At 39.9% G+C, this 18,227-nt stretch overlaps 1 protein-coding gene across 2 annotated transcripts; it reads right to left on the bottom strand.

Moving 5' to 3' along the window:
* Nucleotides 1–720: 720 nt before the first annotated feature.
* zgc:174863 (CD276 antigen homolog) lies at nucleotides 721–16,612 on the bottom strand. 2 transcript variants are annotated; one of them, XM_015954440.3, is made up of 9 exons: nucleotides 16,476–16,612; nucleotides 7,559–7,635; nucleotides 7,119–7,469; nucleotides 5,800–6,099; nucleotides 5,179–5,301; nucleotides 2,346–2,378; nucleotides 1,731–1,772; nucleotides 1,620–1,643; nucleotides 721–948 (listed from the first exon to the last, which is right to left on the bottom strand). In XM_015954440.3, the coding sequence occupies exons 2-8, from the start codon at nucleotides 7,623–7,625 to the stop codon at nucleotides 1,621–1,623; spliced, it is 939 nt and encodes a 312-aa protein (XP_015809926.1). In that variant the 5' UTR covers nucleotides 7,626–7,635; nucleotides 16,476–16,612; the 3' UTR covers nucleotides 721–948; nucleotide 1,620. The 2 variants fall into 2 exon arrangements, with proteins under 2 accessions (XP_015809926.1, XP_015809927.1); XM_015954441.3 differs by lacking the exon at nucleotides 2,346–2,378.
* Between the last annotated feature and the right edge of the window lie 1,615 nt (nucleotides 16,613–18,227).

Here is an 18,227-nt window from a genome sequence, read left to right as displayed (position 1 = left end):
TGGTGAGGTCAAATCCATCTTTTTGGCTTTTTAAGATAAAATATGAACTCCCGTGTGAGGAAACCAAAGAAGAAGAGCTAAAATAAGATTCTAGTGACCATGGACGTAATTTTCACTTTAGAAGTGGGGGGGACATGTGTGTGTGTGTGTGTGTGTGTGTGTGTGTGGGGGTCTTTACAGTATGTTCTAATGGGAAACAGGCTTCAACACAAATGGTTGTTTTCTGCTTGGTCCTAGAGCTCGAGCAGTGACAATTTAATATAAAGTATTGGTAAAAAGTGCAGGGGTGAAAACTTGACTTTGGAGAAAGAGGGGGGGACATGTCCCCCCTGTCCCCCCCCAAAATTACGTCCATGCTAGTGACACAGGGATGGCTTCATCCCGAAAAACCAACACGTTCATGTCAAAAGTCTCATCTTCAACACAAAATAAAGAAGCTAAAACGTTAAATAAAAAAAGCAAATCTGATAAAAGTATTTAAGTGCAGATCAATTTTAGCTGCAGGACACAAATAAGTGCTTTTAAAATATGATTCAGTGTCTTCTGATGAACTCTGAACAAAAAGGGAGAGCTGTTCTCTAGCTGCCAAGGGCTGGAGTTCCTGCACGAGCCAATTATTACACGTGATCTGGATTCTGCCGGCAACAATCGGCCCCGACTCCGAGCCCGGCTGTAATTATCATCGTAGGGATCTTGAGGTTGCTTAGCCTCACTTGGCATGCACATCTCCTCCTCCTGCTTTACCACAATCACATTTAAACATGAACTCCGTCGTGGGGACTTGCTTAGATTGGGCAAAACGTGAGCTCGGAGCTTCTGGTCAGTCAGGTAACCATGACGATGCACAGCAGGAAAGTTCCTCTAAGTGTGACGATGTGAGGAAGTAAGGAAATGTTGATTTCAGCTGCAGGCGGTGAATGTGAATATACATGAGCCACTTGGCGTCTCCTGCAAAGAAAATACCAGAACATTTAGACCAGGGGTGTCAAACTCATTTTAGCTCAGGGGCCACATCGAGGGAAATCTAGTCCCAAGTGGACCGGACCGGTAAATTAGAAACAACTTCAGATTGTTTTCTTTGTTTTAATACAATCGATATAAAACAAAGCTGGAGCCTGAGGACAGTGTATCCAAAATAGTACAAGTACAACACCTGAAGTGTTCTTGAAAATTTGAAAAATAACTAAAAATCAATAAATCAAAAAAACAATCCTTAGTGATTCAAAGAGCTTACAGATCACATGGCTAGATCAGTTCCATGCAGCACTTAAAGTATATTTGACTCATTTTACTTTACATCTTTTAGCTTTCACCAGCACATCAATATCAGAAGTCACATCCTGAGTGGCGGCCAACTTCAGGATGTGATTCAAGTTCTTGTGTGAGCCTTGAGCGCAGCTTTGTTTTATTTATACTCATTACAGAGGAAACTTGCACACAATGATACGTTTATTTTCACTCTACATTGTAAAGTATGAAAATAAAGTTTACACAACCATCTCGCGGGCCGGATTTAACCCGCTTGCGGGCCAGATTCGGCCCTCTGGCCGCATGTTTGACACCCCTGTTGAAGAGGGGTTCAAAAGTCGTTTCCATTGTTCTCAGAGCTTCGTGATTACCTCAGGCAGTGCTGTCCAGGGGATCTGCAGATAAATGAGAAGCAAGGAATCACGCTTAATAAAATGTTATTAGTTAAACACGACTGGTCAAACGAATCAAGGCATACTGACCGGCCTCAGAGCCTCTCGCGGGGCCCTCCCGATGATGCGGAGCTGAAACAAATTACGACCTCATGTAAGTGTTTGTTGTACTTTTAGAGTGGGTGGATGTGAAACCACCCCCACACGAAGCAAGTTGATATGCAGGCGTAAACAGGCAGCCGGCGTGGGGGGATTAAATACAAGAACGGATATTAATTACACAGAAAAATAGAAATGCCAGAGGAACTTTTCCCAAGACAGAAACTCAGAAACCCTGTTAGTGATACTTGGTCTGTGATGATCATGTGACCCAGCCGCATTTTTCACTTGTCTAAACGGGTTTAGATTCAGATCAGAAATCGCTCTGTGGTTAGGGGGTCTGGTTTTTATCGTCTCTGAAACCGACTCATGGTTGAGATGTTGGAAAGTCTAAAAAATTAAATCCAGCAAGAACGATTCTCCACGTCCACTTTTACCAGCGTAAAGGTGTCAGAAGGTTGGGTGGTTTTAAACAGCTGTTAGAAAGACGGCCCCCTGAGGCTAACGGAAGGCTTTGGACCAGAGAAATGGTCACAGTTATATATAGGAACACTTTAGAGCCCACATAAAGGAGAGTAACACGAGGGGTCTTACGGTCGGACGTACCCATGAGCGGTGCAGCAGAGAGCCTCCGGGCCTCTGTTAAAGATTTGAAAAGGCAGAAATTATTGACCGTTTGACTTTTTATTGAGACATTTTATTATTAATAATGGAAAAAAAACTTCCACTGTGGATTAATAATGTCTACTCTATTCTTAAATAGGAGTGAATTTGAATACCTGAGTTGGACTGAAGTAAAAGTTTCCAGTCGTTGTGTACTACGTGATGATAGGAGGTACTTTCCAAACCAGTCGAGCTAGTCAACCTCCTACCAACCCTCCCTCATAACTTTTTTATTGTTCCAGGAAGGAGGTGATGAAATCTCACTCACATCACCTCAGAGAATGTCAGCAAATTAATAACACACGGTTAATAATTGGCTTTGGGGGCTGTTATGTTAGGAGCCAGCATAAACAAGAACGGTCAGAAAGAATATTTTAAATATACTGTCATTTTTATTAGAATACTTTTTCTACATTTTAGACAGTTTTCTTCCCACTGAAGTACAAATGTTTCGTTTATAATTTACGGTAAGGAAGGTTTACGGGTTTAAAGGATATTCTGGCCCTTCTGTAACATGTTTCTGTGTAATAATGATCCTACCCGTTTTATATAACTGCCTGAAAACTCAGTTCAGAAGATTTTACTTTAACCCTCTGGAGGCAGGCGTTGCAGATTTGCAACGTTAAAACCTACCTACCTGTAGGGATGGGTACCTTTGACATTTGAATCGATCCGGTACTAATTCCCGGTACCTACGAATCGATACCGGTACTTAACGGTACCAATTTCGATACTTTTGAGTGTTTAATATTTTAATTCTCTTTTATAATTAGATATATATTTTTCTCAATATATAACAATATTTGATAAATATCACGATAAATAACATTCAACTGTTTGTATTTTAACATCGTCCTTGTAGTTTTATAAGCTGATAATTAAACTGAAGCAAACATCTTTACTGTGAACTAAATTTACTGTGTATCTTCATTCCTTTTGCCGTCTTTTATCATTTGATTTTTCCTACTGGGAAGTTAGAATTTCCGAGGAGAAAGCGAACGCACCATTAGCTGATAACAATGGTAGCAATGGAAGCTAAGCTATCAAGCTAACGTTATCTTAAACAGTTTATTTAGCTGCTGGAGCAGATTAAAACGATGATGCCTCACACTTAGATCGTTGTCACTGGTTTCATCTTCACCCAATCACCCGTCGCATTTAGTAAAGTGAAGCCAAACTTTAGAGCGCATTCATGTTCTTCTAGTCGGGAATTCGGAGTTCCGAGGAGAAAGCGAATGCACCATTCGCGAAACGGAAGCTAACATATCAAGCTAATTATATTTACCTACCGGAGCAGATGAGGATGTCTCACTTAGATCGTTGTCGCTGGTTTCATCATCACCCAGTTACCCATCACATTTAGTGAAGTGGACCCAAGCTTTAGCGTGCGTTCTTTCTACCATGCTGCTCTGTTTACAACTGGTTCGCAGCGACCGACGACATAACGCTCTTGCGCATGCGCAGCTGTCTAGGCAAGTTCTCGTTATGAAGGACGGGTACCGAAACGAGGCACCGTTTGAAACGACGTGAATCGGTGCTCGGTCGGTACTGTGGAATTCGGTCGGTACCTTAAAAAGTACCAAATTCGGTACCCATCCCTACATACCTGGTTACTCCACATACGTATTTCAGGAGCATTTTTTAACTCAGAAGTAGCCCTGTAGGACTTATTTGTTCGTCCTATTATCAAAACCTATTTTGAGCCTGAGAGGGTTAATCCAGTGTTTCTCAATTAGTTTCTGTAATGATACATTTAACTTTTATAGGTATTCTCCAGCGGGGAAGGGGGGGGGCTCCTCTGCCATTTTCCATTCAGGGTTCAGGGTTTGTGATGCAATCCATTATACCTTGTTGGCCCATGTTGCAGAAGGATGCATGATGCATCCTCAATAGGATGGGTGCATATGGGTGGCGCAAACACACAACTGGTAACTGAGCGTACTTGCCATGGTGCGTACTTAGGAGTGGAACAGTACTTGGGCCAATGTCAATGACGTTGCACAATAGCGTGGGTCCACAAGTTCAGACAGAAATGGCCCAGGTTCCACAGTGGATTATTTTCCCAGCATGCACGCAAGCCTGGCAAGCCAACACCCCACTGAGGGTTCTTGGTCGTGGGGCGGGTTTCAAATGATTTCCGCATGCTACTGGACAATGAAGAGTGTGACTTACTCACCGCAACGGATGTCGAAACAAGGCGAAAATACATACTTTTTCTAAATAAGGACTTAAATACATCTATCTTCTCCTGATTCTAATAAAGCCCAAGTCCAAATAGTCCAAAGTTGATGTAAAAGCTGTTTCAAACAAGCTGCTGCCATCTTATCCATCGCATCATCCTGCCCACCAGACAAATAGAGCGCCTTGATTGGCCCACAAAGCCGATAGAGCGCTGTGATTGGCCCACCAGAATGCTGCTAGGGGCTGCAGAGGTTCCAATGGAGCGTTCTCAGACCAAACTTGACTTTAGTCTAGTTCACTAGGCTAGCAAGGACCTATGTTGAGGTTTGTATTTTCCAAGAGTTGTGCGCAAACTCTCGTCACGCTATATGAGATGATGGTGAATTATTGATACCAAACATAATCGGAGGTTTTAAGAGTGATTTCACATTTTAGATTGAATAAATACAAAATAATTCAGTAAAAGAAACGTTTAACACATACTGTTTTTTTTAGATGTGAATAAAAACAAAACCAGGTGTGATTGAGAAAATGCAAAAATTTGTGAATAAGGAATATCAAAGTTATTATAACCAAAACTCAAGCAATGACTTACGCTGAGCTCGCCTCCTACGAATCAGCAGCAGTAGCAGCAGCCCCACGATCAGCGAGCCGATGACCAACACACCAGCAACGACATTGGGCGTTTTGACCACGGGTGATGGTGTTCCTTCAAATCCTGTCAAACAAAGACGATGATGACAGGTGCGCCATCGATCACACGAGTAAACAGCCCTCTGAGATTATAGTGTAGATAACCGGTTTAGATTTTCCATTAAGCTGTTTCTCTAGATTGCATCATCATATCTACCCTTTTAAGACTGCTGATTGAGAAAAGCATCATATGAGAAACATGCTGCAGCCTGTTTGTTTACCCGCTAAAAACCTGCAGCCAAGTCGTCAAATTCTTCCTTTTAATCTTGAATAGAACACAGTCGGCATGAAACCGAATGGAAAAAACAAAACCAAGACTTTATAAATATCACCATTTTCGTTAAACGTTTACAAGACTTGTGTATTTTCATGATCCACACCTCTCCTACACTTTAAACAGTCTCCACACGATCTCCCACAACTCCAAGAAAACATCCGCCACAGTTGGGCAAGACGTGTTTATGCAACAGCTGCACCTGGAACTCCAGGTAGAGTTTGAAAAGACTAGAGCAGTAAGTTGTACCTAGAAAGTTCGATGTCTGGATTTTGCCTTCATTCTCCTTGCCTCCGCTGGAATTGAACACAATGCAGGTATAGTTGGAGAAAGTGGATCCATTCAGCGAAACCAGCTTGCTTGACAGCTCGAAGAGGCCATTGTCCATCGTTTTCACCTCTGTTTCAGCACTTATGGTCTCATTGTTTTCGTCAAACCAGCGGATTGTTCCTTTTGGGTAGCCACCAGATGCTTTGCAAAGCAGAGCTTCCTTTGAATTTGGGTTTTTTTTCTCTGGGACCAGGCTCACATTTGGTAAGCTGTATTTGGCTGCAAACGTGGAATGGGAAACAAAGATTCAGAGACGAACATCATAACATTCCCATGACAGCAGTAGAAAAGCTGCATGAAGCGTGATCACTGTGAACTTTGACAAGTAAACATACATGACTGCTTAACGTTTGTAGCAAGACTGAATTGCAATGTTTTTGTTTTTTGTTTAAACAAGTCTCTCCATCTTCCCAGTGAGAAGAAAGATAATCAGTGATGAGTTGAACGAGTCCAACTTGTTTATTTGTTCCCAGTTGGGTTGCAGCACTGGAAAGGACATGATGCACAACTTCTTCCACAATAAGAGCCTCCAGTCAAATACACAGTTTTTGTGTTTTTAAAAGTATTTTTGCATATTTTGTGTGAAAATTGTGATATAAATGCTAATCATGAGTTCATACCAGGGATGTGTATTTTTTAAATTATGGCGATACAATACAAATCACGATATAGGGGAGACGATACGATATATTGCGATACATTCAGTCAGACGTTACAAGCAATTTTTTTTACTGAATTTATTGTAAGAATGTTCAATAAACAGTCCAAACTGATACGTAACATGTTTAACATGAGGTATCTGAACCATGATGGAGGGATTTACATTTCATTGGTGGAAACAAAACCTGTTGCACAGTGCTGCCAACTAGCGGGTGGCGATTGAATTGCACAAAACAAAAAGAAAATACACAAAAGTTTGCATGTAAATTCTTTCAAGATTTAGATACACGGCTTTTGAATATTGATGTAATAATCGCAGGAAAAAATATCACGATATATTGCCATATCGATATTTCCGATACACGGCTTTTGGATATCGATATAATATTGCTGGAAAAAATATCACGAAATATTGCCATATCGATATTTTCTTACATCCCTAGTTCATACCTGTTCATCTTTAGTCATAACAAAACAGAAATTGAAAAAAAAGAAAAAAAATGAAAGCTCTGGCATTATTTAACGTTTCATTTGAATCAAACTCTTGACTCCCAAAAAACAACCTAACTCAGGCTTACCTGTGACTTGAAGGTCCACATCAACTTCGTCATCACCACTGTCTGTGTACACATAGCAGGTGTACTTCGCCTCGTCTTTCACCTGGGTGTTGGTGATGAGCAGGGATATGTTCGTGTTTTTGCTATCCCACTCTGATGAGAAATCAGCAAATCTGTAGCCAGGCCAGGTACCGGTACATCCCTCGTCTTGATGACAATTGAGAAATGATTCTGCATCTCCACTCCTCTTCCATTTAACGTTGACGATGTCTATGTCTGTTGTGTCTTGAGTAGGTTTCACCACACAGTTGAGCAGTGACGGCTGGCCAATCTGTCCCACAGTTCTATCATTACATGCTATTTTCACAAAACCTGGACAAAGATGGGAGGGGAGGGGCGTTACAGGAGTCACGGGCAGTTTTTTTGCAGTCTGATGAGACCTGATGTCAACCAGAACTTACCGGATACACCAGCACCAGCAGAAAAAAGGAGGACAGAGAGAACATAGAGGGCTGCGTGGGAGGCCATGTTTCTTTCTCTGAAATGACATTGATTCATTCATTATTTCCATGCAGAGAGATTTAAATGCAGCTGTGATGTAAACCTGCTCATTTTAAAGCGTAATGCCAATGAGTGCAGATTAGTGATAGGCCAATGAAAACAGCTGGACGTTTCTGGATATGTTGGAGACATTCAGCCTGTCATCCCAGAGGCTGCTTCCAGACTTTGGTTGTGGTCAGAAACAAACACACTGGTTGTGCTGCAAGTCTTTTTCTTTTTTCTCTCCAAAACATGTTTTTGTCTAATTGAAGGTGATGCTGTTGTTCATAGAGTTAAAATTCATGTTGAAGTTAAGATTATTTCATCAGGTAGGACCTGTGGTTAGCTGGCTCATGTAAAGCATGTCATGTCTTCAAAGAATCGGAATCAGGAATCGATAGGAACCGGAATCGAAACGAGGAATTGGAATCGTTCAAAATCAAACGATGCCCAACGCTACTCATTACTGCCACCAACTGGATTGGAGTGGAATGACTACCAATCACTTCCTGTTAGTTTATCTGCGTCTTAAAGGCCCCGTGTGTGAAATTCACAGAAATCATAGTAAAAAGATCCGACTCTTTAGCACCACGCAGTTTAGAGTCGGTATTGCAGCTATTGGAGCCCCCGAGGATCAAAAAGGGTTTTTTTAATCATTATTTAAAACTTTATTAACAAATATAACAAATACAATACAAAATCGTGTTGCTGTAAACGGCAGCATGTCATCATCTAATTCCAGCTTTCAAGTCAGCGAACAGGTTAGTTGTTTTCATCTAACTTATTTTATTAATTTAATCTAAATAGGTTTTGAATAAGAAAAACTTTTTTATGTCAGTTATGTTTGCTAATAGCAAATGGCAGCTAGTTAGTGATGACTTCTGACTACAAAAAATGACAATATTTTGTTCATTTTATTTGAGAAATGTTATATTTCTATTTGCCATTTTGGAAATATACAAGGTAGTGTAGTCTGTAATTGTTTTCTCTCCGTAAACAGAGTCAGATATCATCCGATGGTTCATCAGTGGAGACAGACAGAGGACGAGGGAGAGGAAGAGGGCGAGGAAGAGGAAGAGGGAGAGGAAGAGGGAGAGGACAGACGTGTGCCAGCGCACAGAGAGGCAGAGGTGTTAGACATGCGACAGAAGCAGGGCAAGCATCCCAAGATGAAGGAGCCGAATTTGCTCAAACCAGCCGCAACGTCCCACGCACAAGAGGAAGAGGCAGAGCTGCTCAGCGTGTCTACTGAATCCCTTTTGTAACATGAGGTCTCTCCATCTTGGGAAGGCAACTCCTACATTTACTCTAGTTTTCTCATGACGCCGGTCTTGTTCACTTTTCAAAATCCTTTTTCTTTTACTTGGATGAGACAAACTATCCCGTTTCTCAAGTTTGCTTGTAGAATATGTGTGATCCTCCATCGCTAGAAGTACGGTGTGGCTAGTTTCTTCTTCTTCTTAGTTACTTTGTCAGACTGCATGCTTACAAGGTGCACTTCTGCCCCCTGCTGTTTCTTTGAGGTTACATCATTTAAAAACGCAAACATCAAATGCGAAGCTTAATATGTTGTATTTCCCTAAAAGGTCACTGTATTTTAAGATGGTGCATGCCATATGGAGCACCGGTCTGCTTCTTTTGTCTAAAATATTAAAATATAAAGCTAATAATAATGCTTAGAATAAATGCTTGTTTGAATTATCATTAAAAAAATACAAATTTGAGAATGTGATACAAGAAATTTGATAACTTATAAGATGAAATATCACACATTGGGCCTTTAAAGGAATAGTCCATTGTGGCATTGACAGAGGGGTGCCGGCGGTCAGGGTTAGGGGGCCCCCAACATAAGGGGGCCCCAGGCGGCCGCCGACCTATGCCTAATGGTAAAACCACCACTGGTCTTGCCCAAGGACACAACAGCAGCATTCTCTGGCATGAGCCGGGATTGAACCTACAACCTTCCAATTACTTGACAACCCCCTCTACCTCCTGAGCTACTGCATTTATGAATTCATCATTCAATATTCCTGTTTAGTGGAGATGATTTACGGTCAGGCACCTCCGTGGACATCCAGTTAAGAAGTCTCAACATCCCGTTTCAGAAATGAGGGGTTTGATCCTATGACGCTGCTGCTATGCCAAGTTTAATAAAAGGTTACTTTAGTTTATGTGAAGATGTTAATAATTAGAGTGAATTCAACTTAGATGTTGCTGGTGTGTTTTAGCAGGTTGATGTTGTGTTTTCAGCACTATTTGTATTTAGTTTGAAATGTATGTATTTTTATATTTTTCTGTTACATTTATTATTTATACTCTACTGTTGATTTCGTTTTTTTACATCAGCATTATAAAATTACTGCCAAGTAACAGTTCTGTTTTATTTATTAAACATTTGGTCAGTGTGTTATCCAGCAGTCTAAGCCTATAGCAGCATAGCTACAGAGATAACTCTGGATAACATAGCCTTTTAGATAGAGGCATGTTGGAGGCAGGACAAGGGAGAGTCGTCTTTACCGACTGTACACTCCACCTCCCTCTACTCCCCCACTTGTCCAGATCTAGGCTAACATCAGATTTTAACCATAGGCCCTATCAAATAAAAATATTTTAAGCCTAGTCTTAAAAGTAGACAAGGTGTCTGCCTCATGGACTAAAGCTGGGAGCTGGTTCCACAGGAGAGGAGCCTGATAGCTAAAGGATCTGCCTCCCATCCTATTTTTAGATATTCTGGGTACCACCAGTAAACCTGCAGTCATATGGAACAATCAGGTCACTGAGTCCAGCATCAGCAACAGAAAAAGCCACACTGGTCGTTCTCTAGTGCAGATCAAACACATATTTACCTGTTAAAGACTCAGATAAAGAATGTCCCTGTCTAATAACAAAATAACAAAACTTCAGCCACTGAGAACAAAAAAAAAAAAACCTACACTCCAAATGGAAACAAACAGAGTTCATGAGAAAGAGGAGATTGTCTTTTGTCTTTATCAGCAGGTTTAAAGCTTAGCCAAAAGGTTTTACGGGGAAGTCCTGGGCTTACGACATTTATGAGCAACAAACAACTAGTTAGAAATGCAAAACCAAGAAGTTGTCCAGTGGATCGTTTAGCGTTTCTAAGAAACATGCCAGTGTGCTTTTGTGTGAAAAAGAACACAAAAGACCTGAGATAATAATGTTACCAGTGAACTGGTTATTTCTAGGAGACCAATCTACAAAAAGGAAATGAATTTCAGCTGAAACAAGCTATTATGTTTGCTTAAGACGTTTTGTTGGGAAAGTATTTACTTTCACCGGAACTGGGTGGACAGTTTTGACCTCCACTACTAGGAATCTCTGGAGCATGAAATGTCAGCAGGAGAACGGTTTTCATCTGATGCTCCAGATTCCTTTAAAACATGTAGCAACAAGCTCCAACATGCAGTCGGAGTGTTTTCTGTTTTATCTTGTGTTGTCTCATGTGTCAGACACACACACCAGGTCACTTTCTACATTAATGTTTAGTTTATAGACTCTGGGTAAAGTGAGGATGAGGAGAGACAATGAAGAGTAGAAACCTGTACGTGTGCCATTGGATAAAAAGCAGAAGTTGAACATCCACTCAGCTTACAGGCTGACAAACACACTTCTGCTCTCAGTTCATTGTGACTTAAAGGGGAAAATGTTTTTTTTTTCTAGTTTTATTAGGTTTGAATTAGGGGTGGGCAATATAAACGATATAAGGTAGAAACAATATAAAATTGGGTAATGATAGAGTTTTTGGCCATATCGCAATACCGCAACATCGCGATAACACATGACGTCACAAGGGATGGGTACCGAATTCGGTACTTTTTAAGGTACCGACCGAATTCCATAGTACCGACCGAGCACCGATTCACGTCATTTCAAACGGTGCCTCGTTTCGGTACCCGTCCTTCATAACGAGAACTTGCCAAGACAGCTGCGCATGCGCAAGAGCGTTATGTCGTCGCTCGCTGTGAGCCAGTTGTAAACAGAGCAGCATGGTAGAAAGAACGCACGCTAAAGCTTGGGTCCACTTCACTAAATGTGATGGGTAACTGGGTGATGATGAAACCAGCGACAACGATCTAAGTGAGACATCCTCATCTTAATCTGCTCCGGTAGGTAAATAAAATGTTTAAGATAACGTTAGCTTGATTTGTTAGCTTCCGTTTCACTAATGGTGCGTTCGCTTTCTCCTCGGAACTCCGAATTTCCGACTAGAAGAACATGAACGCGCTCTAAAGTTTGGCTTCACTTTAGTAAATGCGACGGGTGATTGGGTGAAGATGAAACCAGCGACAACGATCTAAGTGTGAGGCATCATCGTTTTAATCTGCTTCAGCAGTTAAACTGTTTAAGATAACGTTAGCTTGATATGTTAGCTTCCATTGCTACCATTGTTATCATCTAATGGTGCGTTCGCTTTCTCCTCGGAAATTCTAACTTCCCAGTAGGAAAAATCAATTGAAAAAGGACGGCAAAAGGAATGAAGATACACAGTAAATTTAGTTCACAGTAAAGATGTTTGCTTCAGTTTAATTATCAGCTTATAAAACTACAAGGACGATGTTAAAATACAAACAGTTGTATGTTATTTATTGTGATATTTATCAAATATTGTTATATATTGAGAAAAATATACATTTAATTATAAAAGAGAATTAAAATAATAAACAATCAAAAGTGTCGAAAATTGGTACCGTTAAGTACCGGTATCGATTCCGAGGTACCGGGAATTAGTACCGAATCGATTCATATGTCAAAGGTACCCATCCCTAGACGTCACCAAGATGTGCACCCTGCTGACATTGGGGCAACAGAACGGCAGTGACTGCAAGCATGGAGTGGGCGGAGGAGGAGGCTTATATGCCTCAAGTGGCATATAATTGCCACATGCGGATATTTAAAAGCATGTCATTTTGACATATATAAACAGGAAAAAATATATCACAATAAATATCGTTACCGCACATGCTTCAGATTATATCGCAATATAGATTTGAGGCCATATCGCCCAGCCCTAGTTTGAATCCCAGCTGCAGCACATCTGAGTGGAGTTGCATGCTCTCTCCGTGCATGCAAGGGTTTCTTCCCACAGACCAAAAACATGAATGTTTGGCTGACTGGACTCTAATTTGTCCCTAGGTGTGAGTAAATGAGTGTCTGGTTGTCTCTGTGATGGACCTGTCCAGGGTGTCTCCCAGATCTCATCCAATGACCGCGGGAGTTTGCTACCTCAGACCCTACTGAGGATTAAATCAAATCAAATCAAATCACTTTTATTGTCACGTCACATGTGCAGGTACACTGGTACAGTACATGCGAGTGAAATTCTTGTGTGCGAGCTTCACAGCAACAGAGTTGTGCAAAAATACAGTAACGTAAAAACAAGCAAAATATAAAAATGGCTAATCTAAGTAATAATATGTATAGTATGTAAGGTATATGCATTACTAAATGTGTGTGCTAGTATTTTATTTTATTTTTATTTTTTTTCTACGTGAGTGAGTGTGTGTATAGTGTGTATATACATATTTTACAAATGAATAGAGTAAACAATAAAATAAGAGATATAAAATATATAGAGCATAAGCAGTGATGAAAGTGAATGAGTGATCTTTAATCTGACAGAAAACAAGTTGTGAAATGTGGTTTAGTGCGCTGTGGGTGTCAGTGGAAAATTCAGAGCTGGTAAACCGGTCTGTCCAGGCAGAAGCAAATAAAAGACTGTTTATTTTAATCAAGCATTCTGAAACAGAAAGTTGTCTCCACTTTTTTTTCTACGCAGAAGAACTGGCAACAGTTTTTTTAACATACCAAACAAAAACATAAAAAAAAACTCTTTGGGTGTTGATTGGTTTGTGCGGTTGCCAATTAACCGCAACGGTGTGAAATGGCTACCATTTTTCCTTTGAGGCTTCAAATCCCTCAGCCGAATCTGAACCACGGGCTCCTATAACATGTTTTCTTTTTCCATGTTTGAAGCTTTTTTTTTTTCAAATGTTGTAAGGGCAATAATTAGGGCTGCACAATCTATCGCAAATATATCGTTATCGCGATATCAGCATGCACAATATGCATATCGCAAAGAACAGATGAAAATTGCAATGAATGGTTAGCTTAATTGTTTGCTAAACAATGCATTCTGTTAGTCAAACGGAAGCATTATGTCTTTTTTTAACAAATCAAATAGAGCTCTTCATCCATTTGGCCAATAAGGTGGGTTCCCATAGGTTACAGTTCCACCCCCGAGGCGGACGGCATTTAATTTTGATGGTTAGCAAACACCTGAGTTAGCTTTGTTCTGCTCTTTCTATTGATTCTGCTTTTCCCGTGATCCACTGATTGCCTTTTCTTGTTCATTTTCTTTTTCCCTTTCCTCACATCTTTTGCTTTTCTCATTTTCATGATTTTTTTAGTCATTTTTAAAAAAAATTGTTTTTGATTATTTTTGTTTCTGAGTAAAATTTTTATTTATCGCAAGTAATATCGTCATTGCAATATTAATCACTGTTATTGTGTATCACAGGTTTTCCTGATATTGTGCAGCCCTAGTAATATTGTTAACATGACTCAAGTGTAGCAGGTGAGAATGTAATGGTGAAAAGTAGGCGCAAAGCGACCTACGACATAGCCCTGGGCAATTAATCAAAAATTTATCGTTATCGAAATTTCTGACTCTTATCGTGATCATTTTTCCCATGTCAATACATCTGATAATAAAAAAATGAAAAGATGTGTGTGGGTTGGTGACATTCATGTCATAATTAAGAAGCTGTACCACCTTGAGTCACGTAAAAATGTGACTCAACAAATACATGTGACAGCCCCATCTAGTGGACAACTTTTGTTCCTGCGCATACCTGTAGTTATCGTCCATTTATCGTTATCGAGGTGAAATCCTCAATATATCGTGATATTAATTTTAGGCCATATCGCCCAGCCCTACTACGACCACAATAACTCGTATAAACCCCACACAGCAATCAGTTTTGCACAGAATCAACAGAACCACACTGCTGCCCTTTCAAAACAAAAGCTTTTCTTTTCTATTTGAAGGGTCATTGTAACCCCAACACAAAAGGGCCAAGTTCCTTAAAAATTGGTAAAAACAAAACAGCAAATGTTTCTTCTCTGTATAGCAGTTTCTTGCAAGTATGTGAAAGTGACAACATTTATTAATCCAGCCAACTTTCTCGAGCTGTGGAATTTAAATTGGAGGTGCAAAAGCAAAAATGGACAGCAGGCTTAGTTCTAAACACCTCCGCATTGGCTAAGTTTAATTAGCTGCGGTGGCCATCTTGAATTTGGCTACATTTAAAACTCAATCAGTTAAAAATGTATATTCAAGGATAAAAAGTTTCCATGCAATCAAGTTAGTGCTTTGATATGTTTTGACAAAAACTAAATTCTACATCAGTGTCTGTAAAACTGACTTGAGTTGTAGCCATGTTTGTTATCTTTTCTAATGTTAGCAAAAGATGTGGTAGGAATGAATGCCTTGTAAACCATAGGGGGGGTGGGGGGTGAAGGAGGGGTGCGTTGGGTGGGGGCTCAGGTTAACCTATTTCACAAATACAAGTATATATATATATATATATATATATATATATATATATATATATATATATATATATATATATATATTAAGGCTGGGCGATATGGCCTAAAATCAATATAACGTTATATTGAGGATTTCACCTCGATAATGATAAATGGACGATAACTACAGCCAAACAAACAACGGAAGTTTCGATTTCGCCATGGAACAGAACACGTAGACGGCTTTGCCGCTGGCCGCTGTCGCGGATTGCCTCCCGTGTGTCGAGCCCATTATAAGTTGGGTCACATTTATACATAACTCAAGGTGGTACAGCTTCTTAAAGCGACATGAATGTTGCCAACCTACACACATCTTTTGATTTTTTCAAATGAATATATTTATTGACATCAGAAAAATTATCCAGATATGTGTCAGAAATTTCGATAATACATTTTCGATTTATTGCCCAGCCCTAACATTATATATATATATATATATATATATATATATATATATACACACATACATATATATACATACATACATATGTATGTATATATATATATATATATATATATATATATATATATATATATATATATATATATATATATATATACATACATATATGTATATATATATATATATATATAGATATATATACATACATACATATGTATGTATGTATATATATATATACATATGCATGTATGTATACATATATGTATGTGTGTATATATATATATATATATATACATACATATATGTATAACCTTTCTGAAATCCTAATTAAATTTTTTTTTTTATTTGTGTGTGATTTTTACAAACACGTTTACTGTATCTAGTATAAATAAAGGTATTTCAATCCTCTTTTGCAAATTGGGTCCGTGAAGTCCTGCTAACGTTCGCCTGTGTTATCACCTACATGTCTATGGTTATCACCCATATCTAGGATGAAGGACACTTTGTACTCTTTTAGATTGCAAATGCACGCATGGAGATAAACTAAACAGCATCATACTACACTCAAATCAACACTGGCACATTTTCCGTTTAAACGTGCGGAGCTTGAACGCACCATCGCTCTAAATAGGCAGCTCGTTTGACACAAAAAGCCTCTGGCGACGATAGAGAAGCCGACCAACTCTTTTTAAAGCGTCGTTTTTCTACCAAACCGCGTTTTCACCGACAGTAAAAGCCGCAAAACGCCTAAACTCGGTCACGTCACCACACACGTGTCAGGTAGACACGTAAACATAGCAGAGCCGATGTGTCGCCGGGTCACTCACCTTACAAGCTCCTCTACGGACGACCAGGGAGAGATCTGTACCCGTCATCTGCAGCTGCTCCGAGTCATCCACAGCTTTCACTTTCGGTCTGAGTCAGTAGGCGGGAGGAGGAGACCAGCTAATTCACAACAGACCCGGGAGATGATCCAGAGGATTAATGGCTGAGAGGCACCCAGAGGTGCAGCCTCATAAGCTCACAAACGATCTCGTAGCATGACAGGAAAGTCCTGACAGTGTTCCTGATCGGTCAGACGTTCCTAAAAAGGCTTTTTTGTTGTCGAGCAAACTTAGATGGAGCCATTTTTACTCATCTAAACGTACTGGACCCGACGCTGCCATGCAAGAACGTTAGGACTAACCCAGCTCTGATATTTGTATGATTTAAATGGATTTGCCTATTTAAAAATAAGCACCTTTTGCATTAAACCATAAAACAGCAACAGGTTATTTATGACCGAGGTGACACTGATGCACCAAACCCTGAAAGTGTGAAAGGTTGATCAAAGTTAATTTTCTTTAGGTCTTCCTTACACACACATAAGGGTTTGTTGTCACCTTTCCAAAGATAATAAAAACAGATCTGAATGTGTCCTTTTTATTCTCCGTGTTAATTTATAACACTGAAAAGTTGCTTAAACCTGCATCGTTTAAAATTCTCTATACATTTTAAAACACGTCTTTTTTTTGGTATTTGGAGCCATTATGGAAGGTCCAGAGCTGAAGATCTCTTATCTGAAATGGTCTGATGACTTTGTAGCCCTGTTTACTTCCATTTGTTTATTTTTTATTCAGGAGACAAGTGAGCGACCGGAAGTGGAGGGGGCTTCGGCTCCCTTTTAGAGTAGGATGTTTGACCTCTGAAGAGGAAAGCACAAACCCTAAATCAGAGACACGGTAAAAGACAAACCTGCATTTTGATGTAGAAACTGAACAAAAAAAAATAACATTTTTTGGATTAAATGGAATTTGTATTTTTTTAGAAAGTTTCGACAGCTCAAGAGCGTGACATCACTTTTAGGTAAACATTTCACTGTAAACTTAAAACATGATTATGTAGCACTGACACAAAAACACCAGCGTGTCGTGTGAAGTCCCACTTCCTGTGACCTGTCTGAATCCGATAACGGGGATTTACGACTTTTATCTACACCGCTACTCTCGTGATGACTTGACTGAGCCACATGTCTAGATATATTAGTGTGGGTTTTTCCAAAGCTGCAGGAGACGAACCAAAAACAAAACAACAGGTAACCAACAGCAGGTGCACTTCTGCTTACGCGACGACAAAACACAAAAACATCAGTGGACAAAACGGATCTTTAATGTTTATTTCCACTTGTGCCATTTCTTGGATCCAGATTTCTGCAGTGACTTACATCCAGGATGAAAGTTTAGTTTAAGATGCAAACACAAACAAGTGATGGCAACAGAAACTACACCACAGGGAAAAGCATGTTTGACCTGCAGGCGGTGGGCGCAGCCGCCGCCGTGCACAACAGTTATCAGGGTTGAATCTTGTTCACGTAGAAAAAGATGGATTTTGATTTTCAGTGTGCAGGAATATTACGTGGAGGTAAAACACAGAAAAGAAGGCTGGGTTGTCATAAGGTCACTTAGAAGTCAGGACCAACAACATAGACAAGAGAGGAAAAACAAAAAACAGACAGCTTCTTTATACGGAGACAGGGCGTGATAAACACAGGGTATCTGCAGGCTTAAGGGAGCCAAATTTAAGACTTTTTAAGACCTTTT

This window comes from Nothobranchius furzeri, chromosome 7 (assembly GCF_043380555.1).
Source record: "Nothobranchius furzeri strain GRZ-AD chromosome 7, NfurGRZ-RIMD1, whole genome shotgun sequence".
Taxonomy (NCBI): domain Eukaryota; kingdom Metazoa; phylum Chordata; class Actinopteri; order Cyprinodontiformes; family Nothobranchiidae; genus Nothobranchius; species Nothobranchius furzeri.
Note: the sequence above shows the minus strand (reverse complement) of the source record. Positions and strands in the feature narration are given on the sequence as shown.

Excerpts from the sequence above, each read along its gene's own strand:
- zgc:174863 (XM_015954440.3), bottom strand. The coding sequence starts at position 7,625 with ATGGCCTCCCACGCAGCCCTCTATGTTCTCTCTGTCCTCCTTTTTTCT. Across the intron at positions 7,470-7,558 it reads TGCTGGTGCTGGTGTATCCG|GTTTTGTGAAAATAGCATGT; the intron begins GTAAGTTCTGGT and ends ATCTTTGTCCAG. Across the intron at positions 1,773-2,345 it reads CTCTGCTGCACCGCTCATGG|CTCCGCATCATCGGGAGGGC; the intron begins GTACGTCCGACC and ends AATTTGTTTCAG.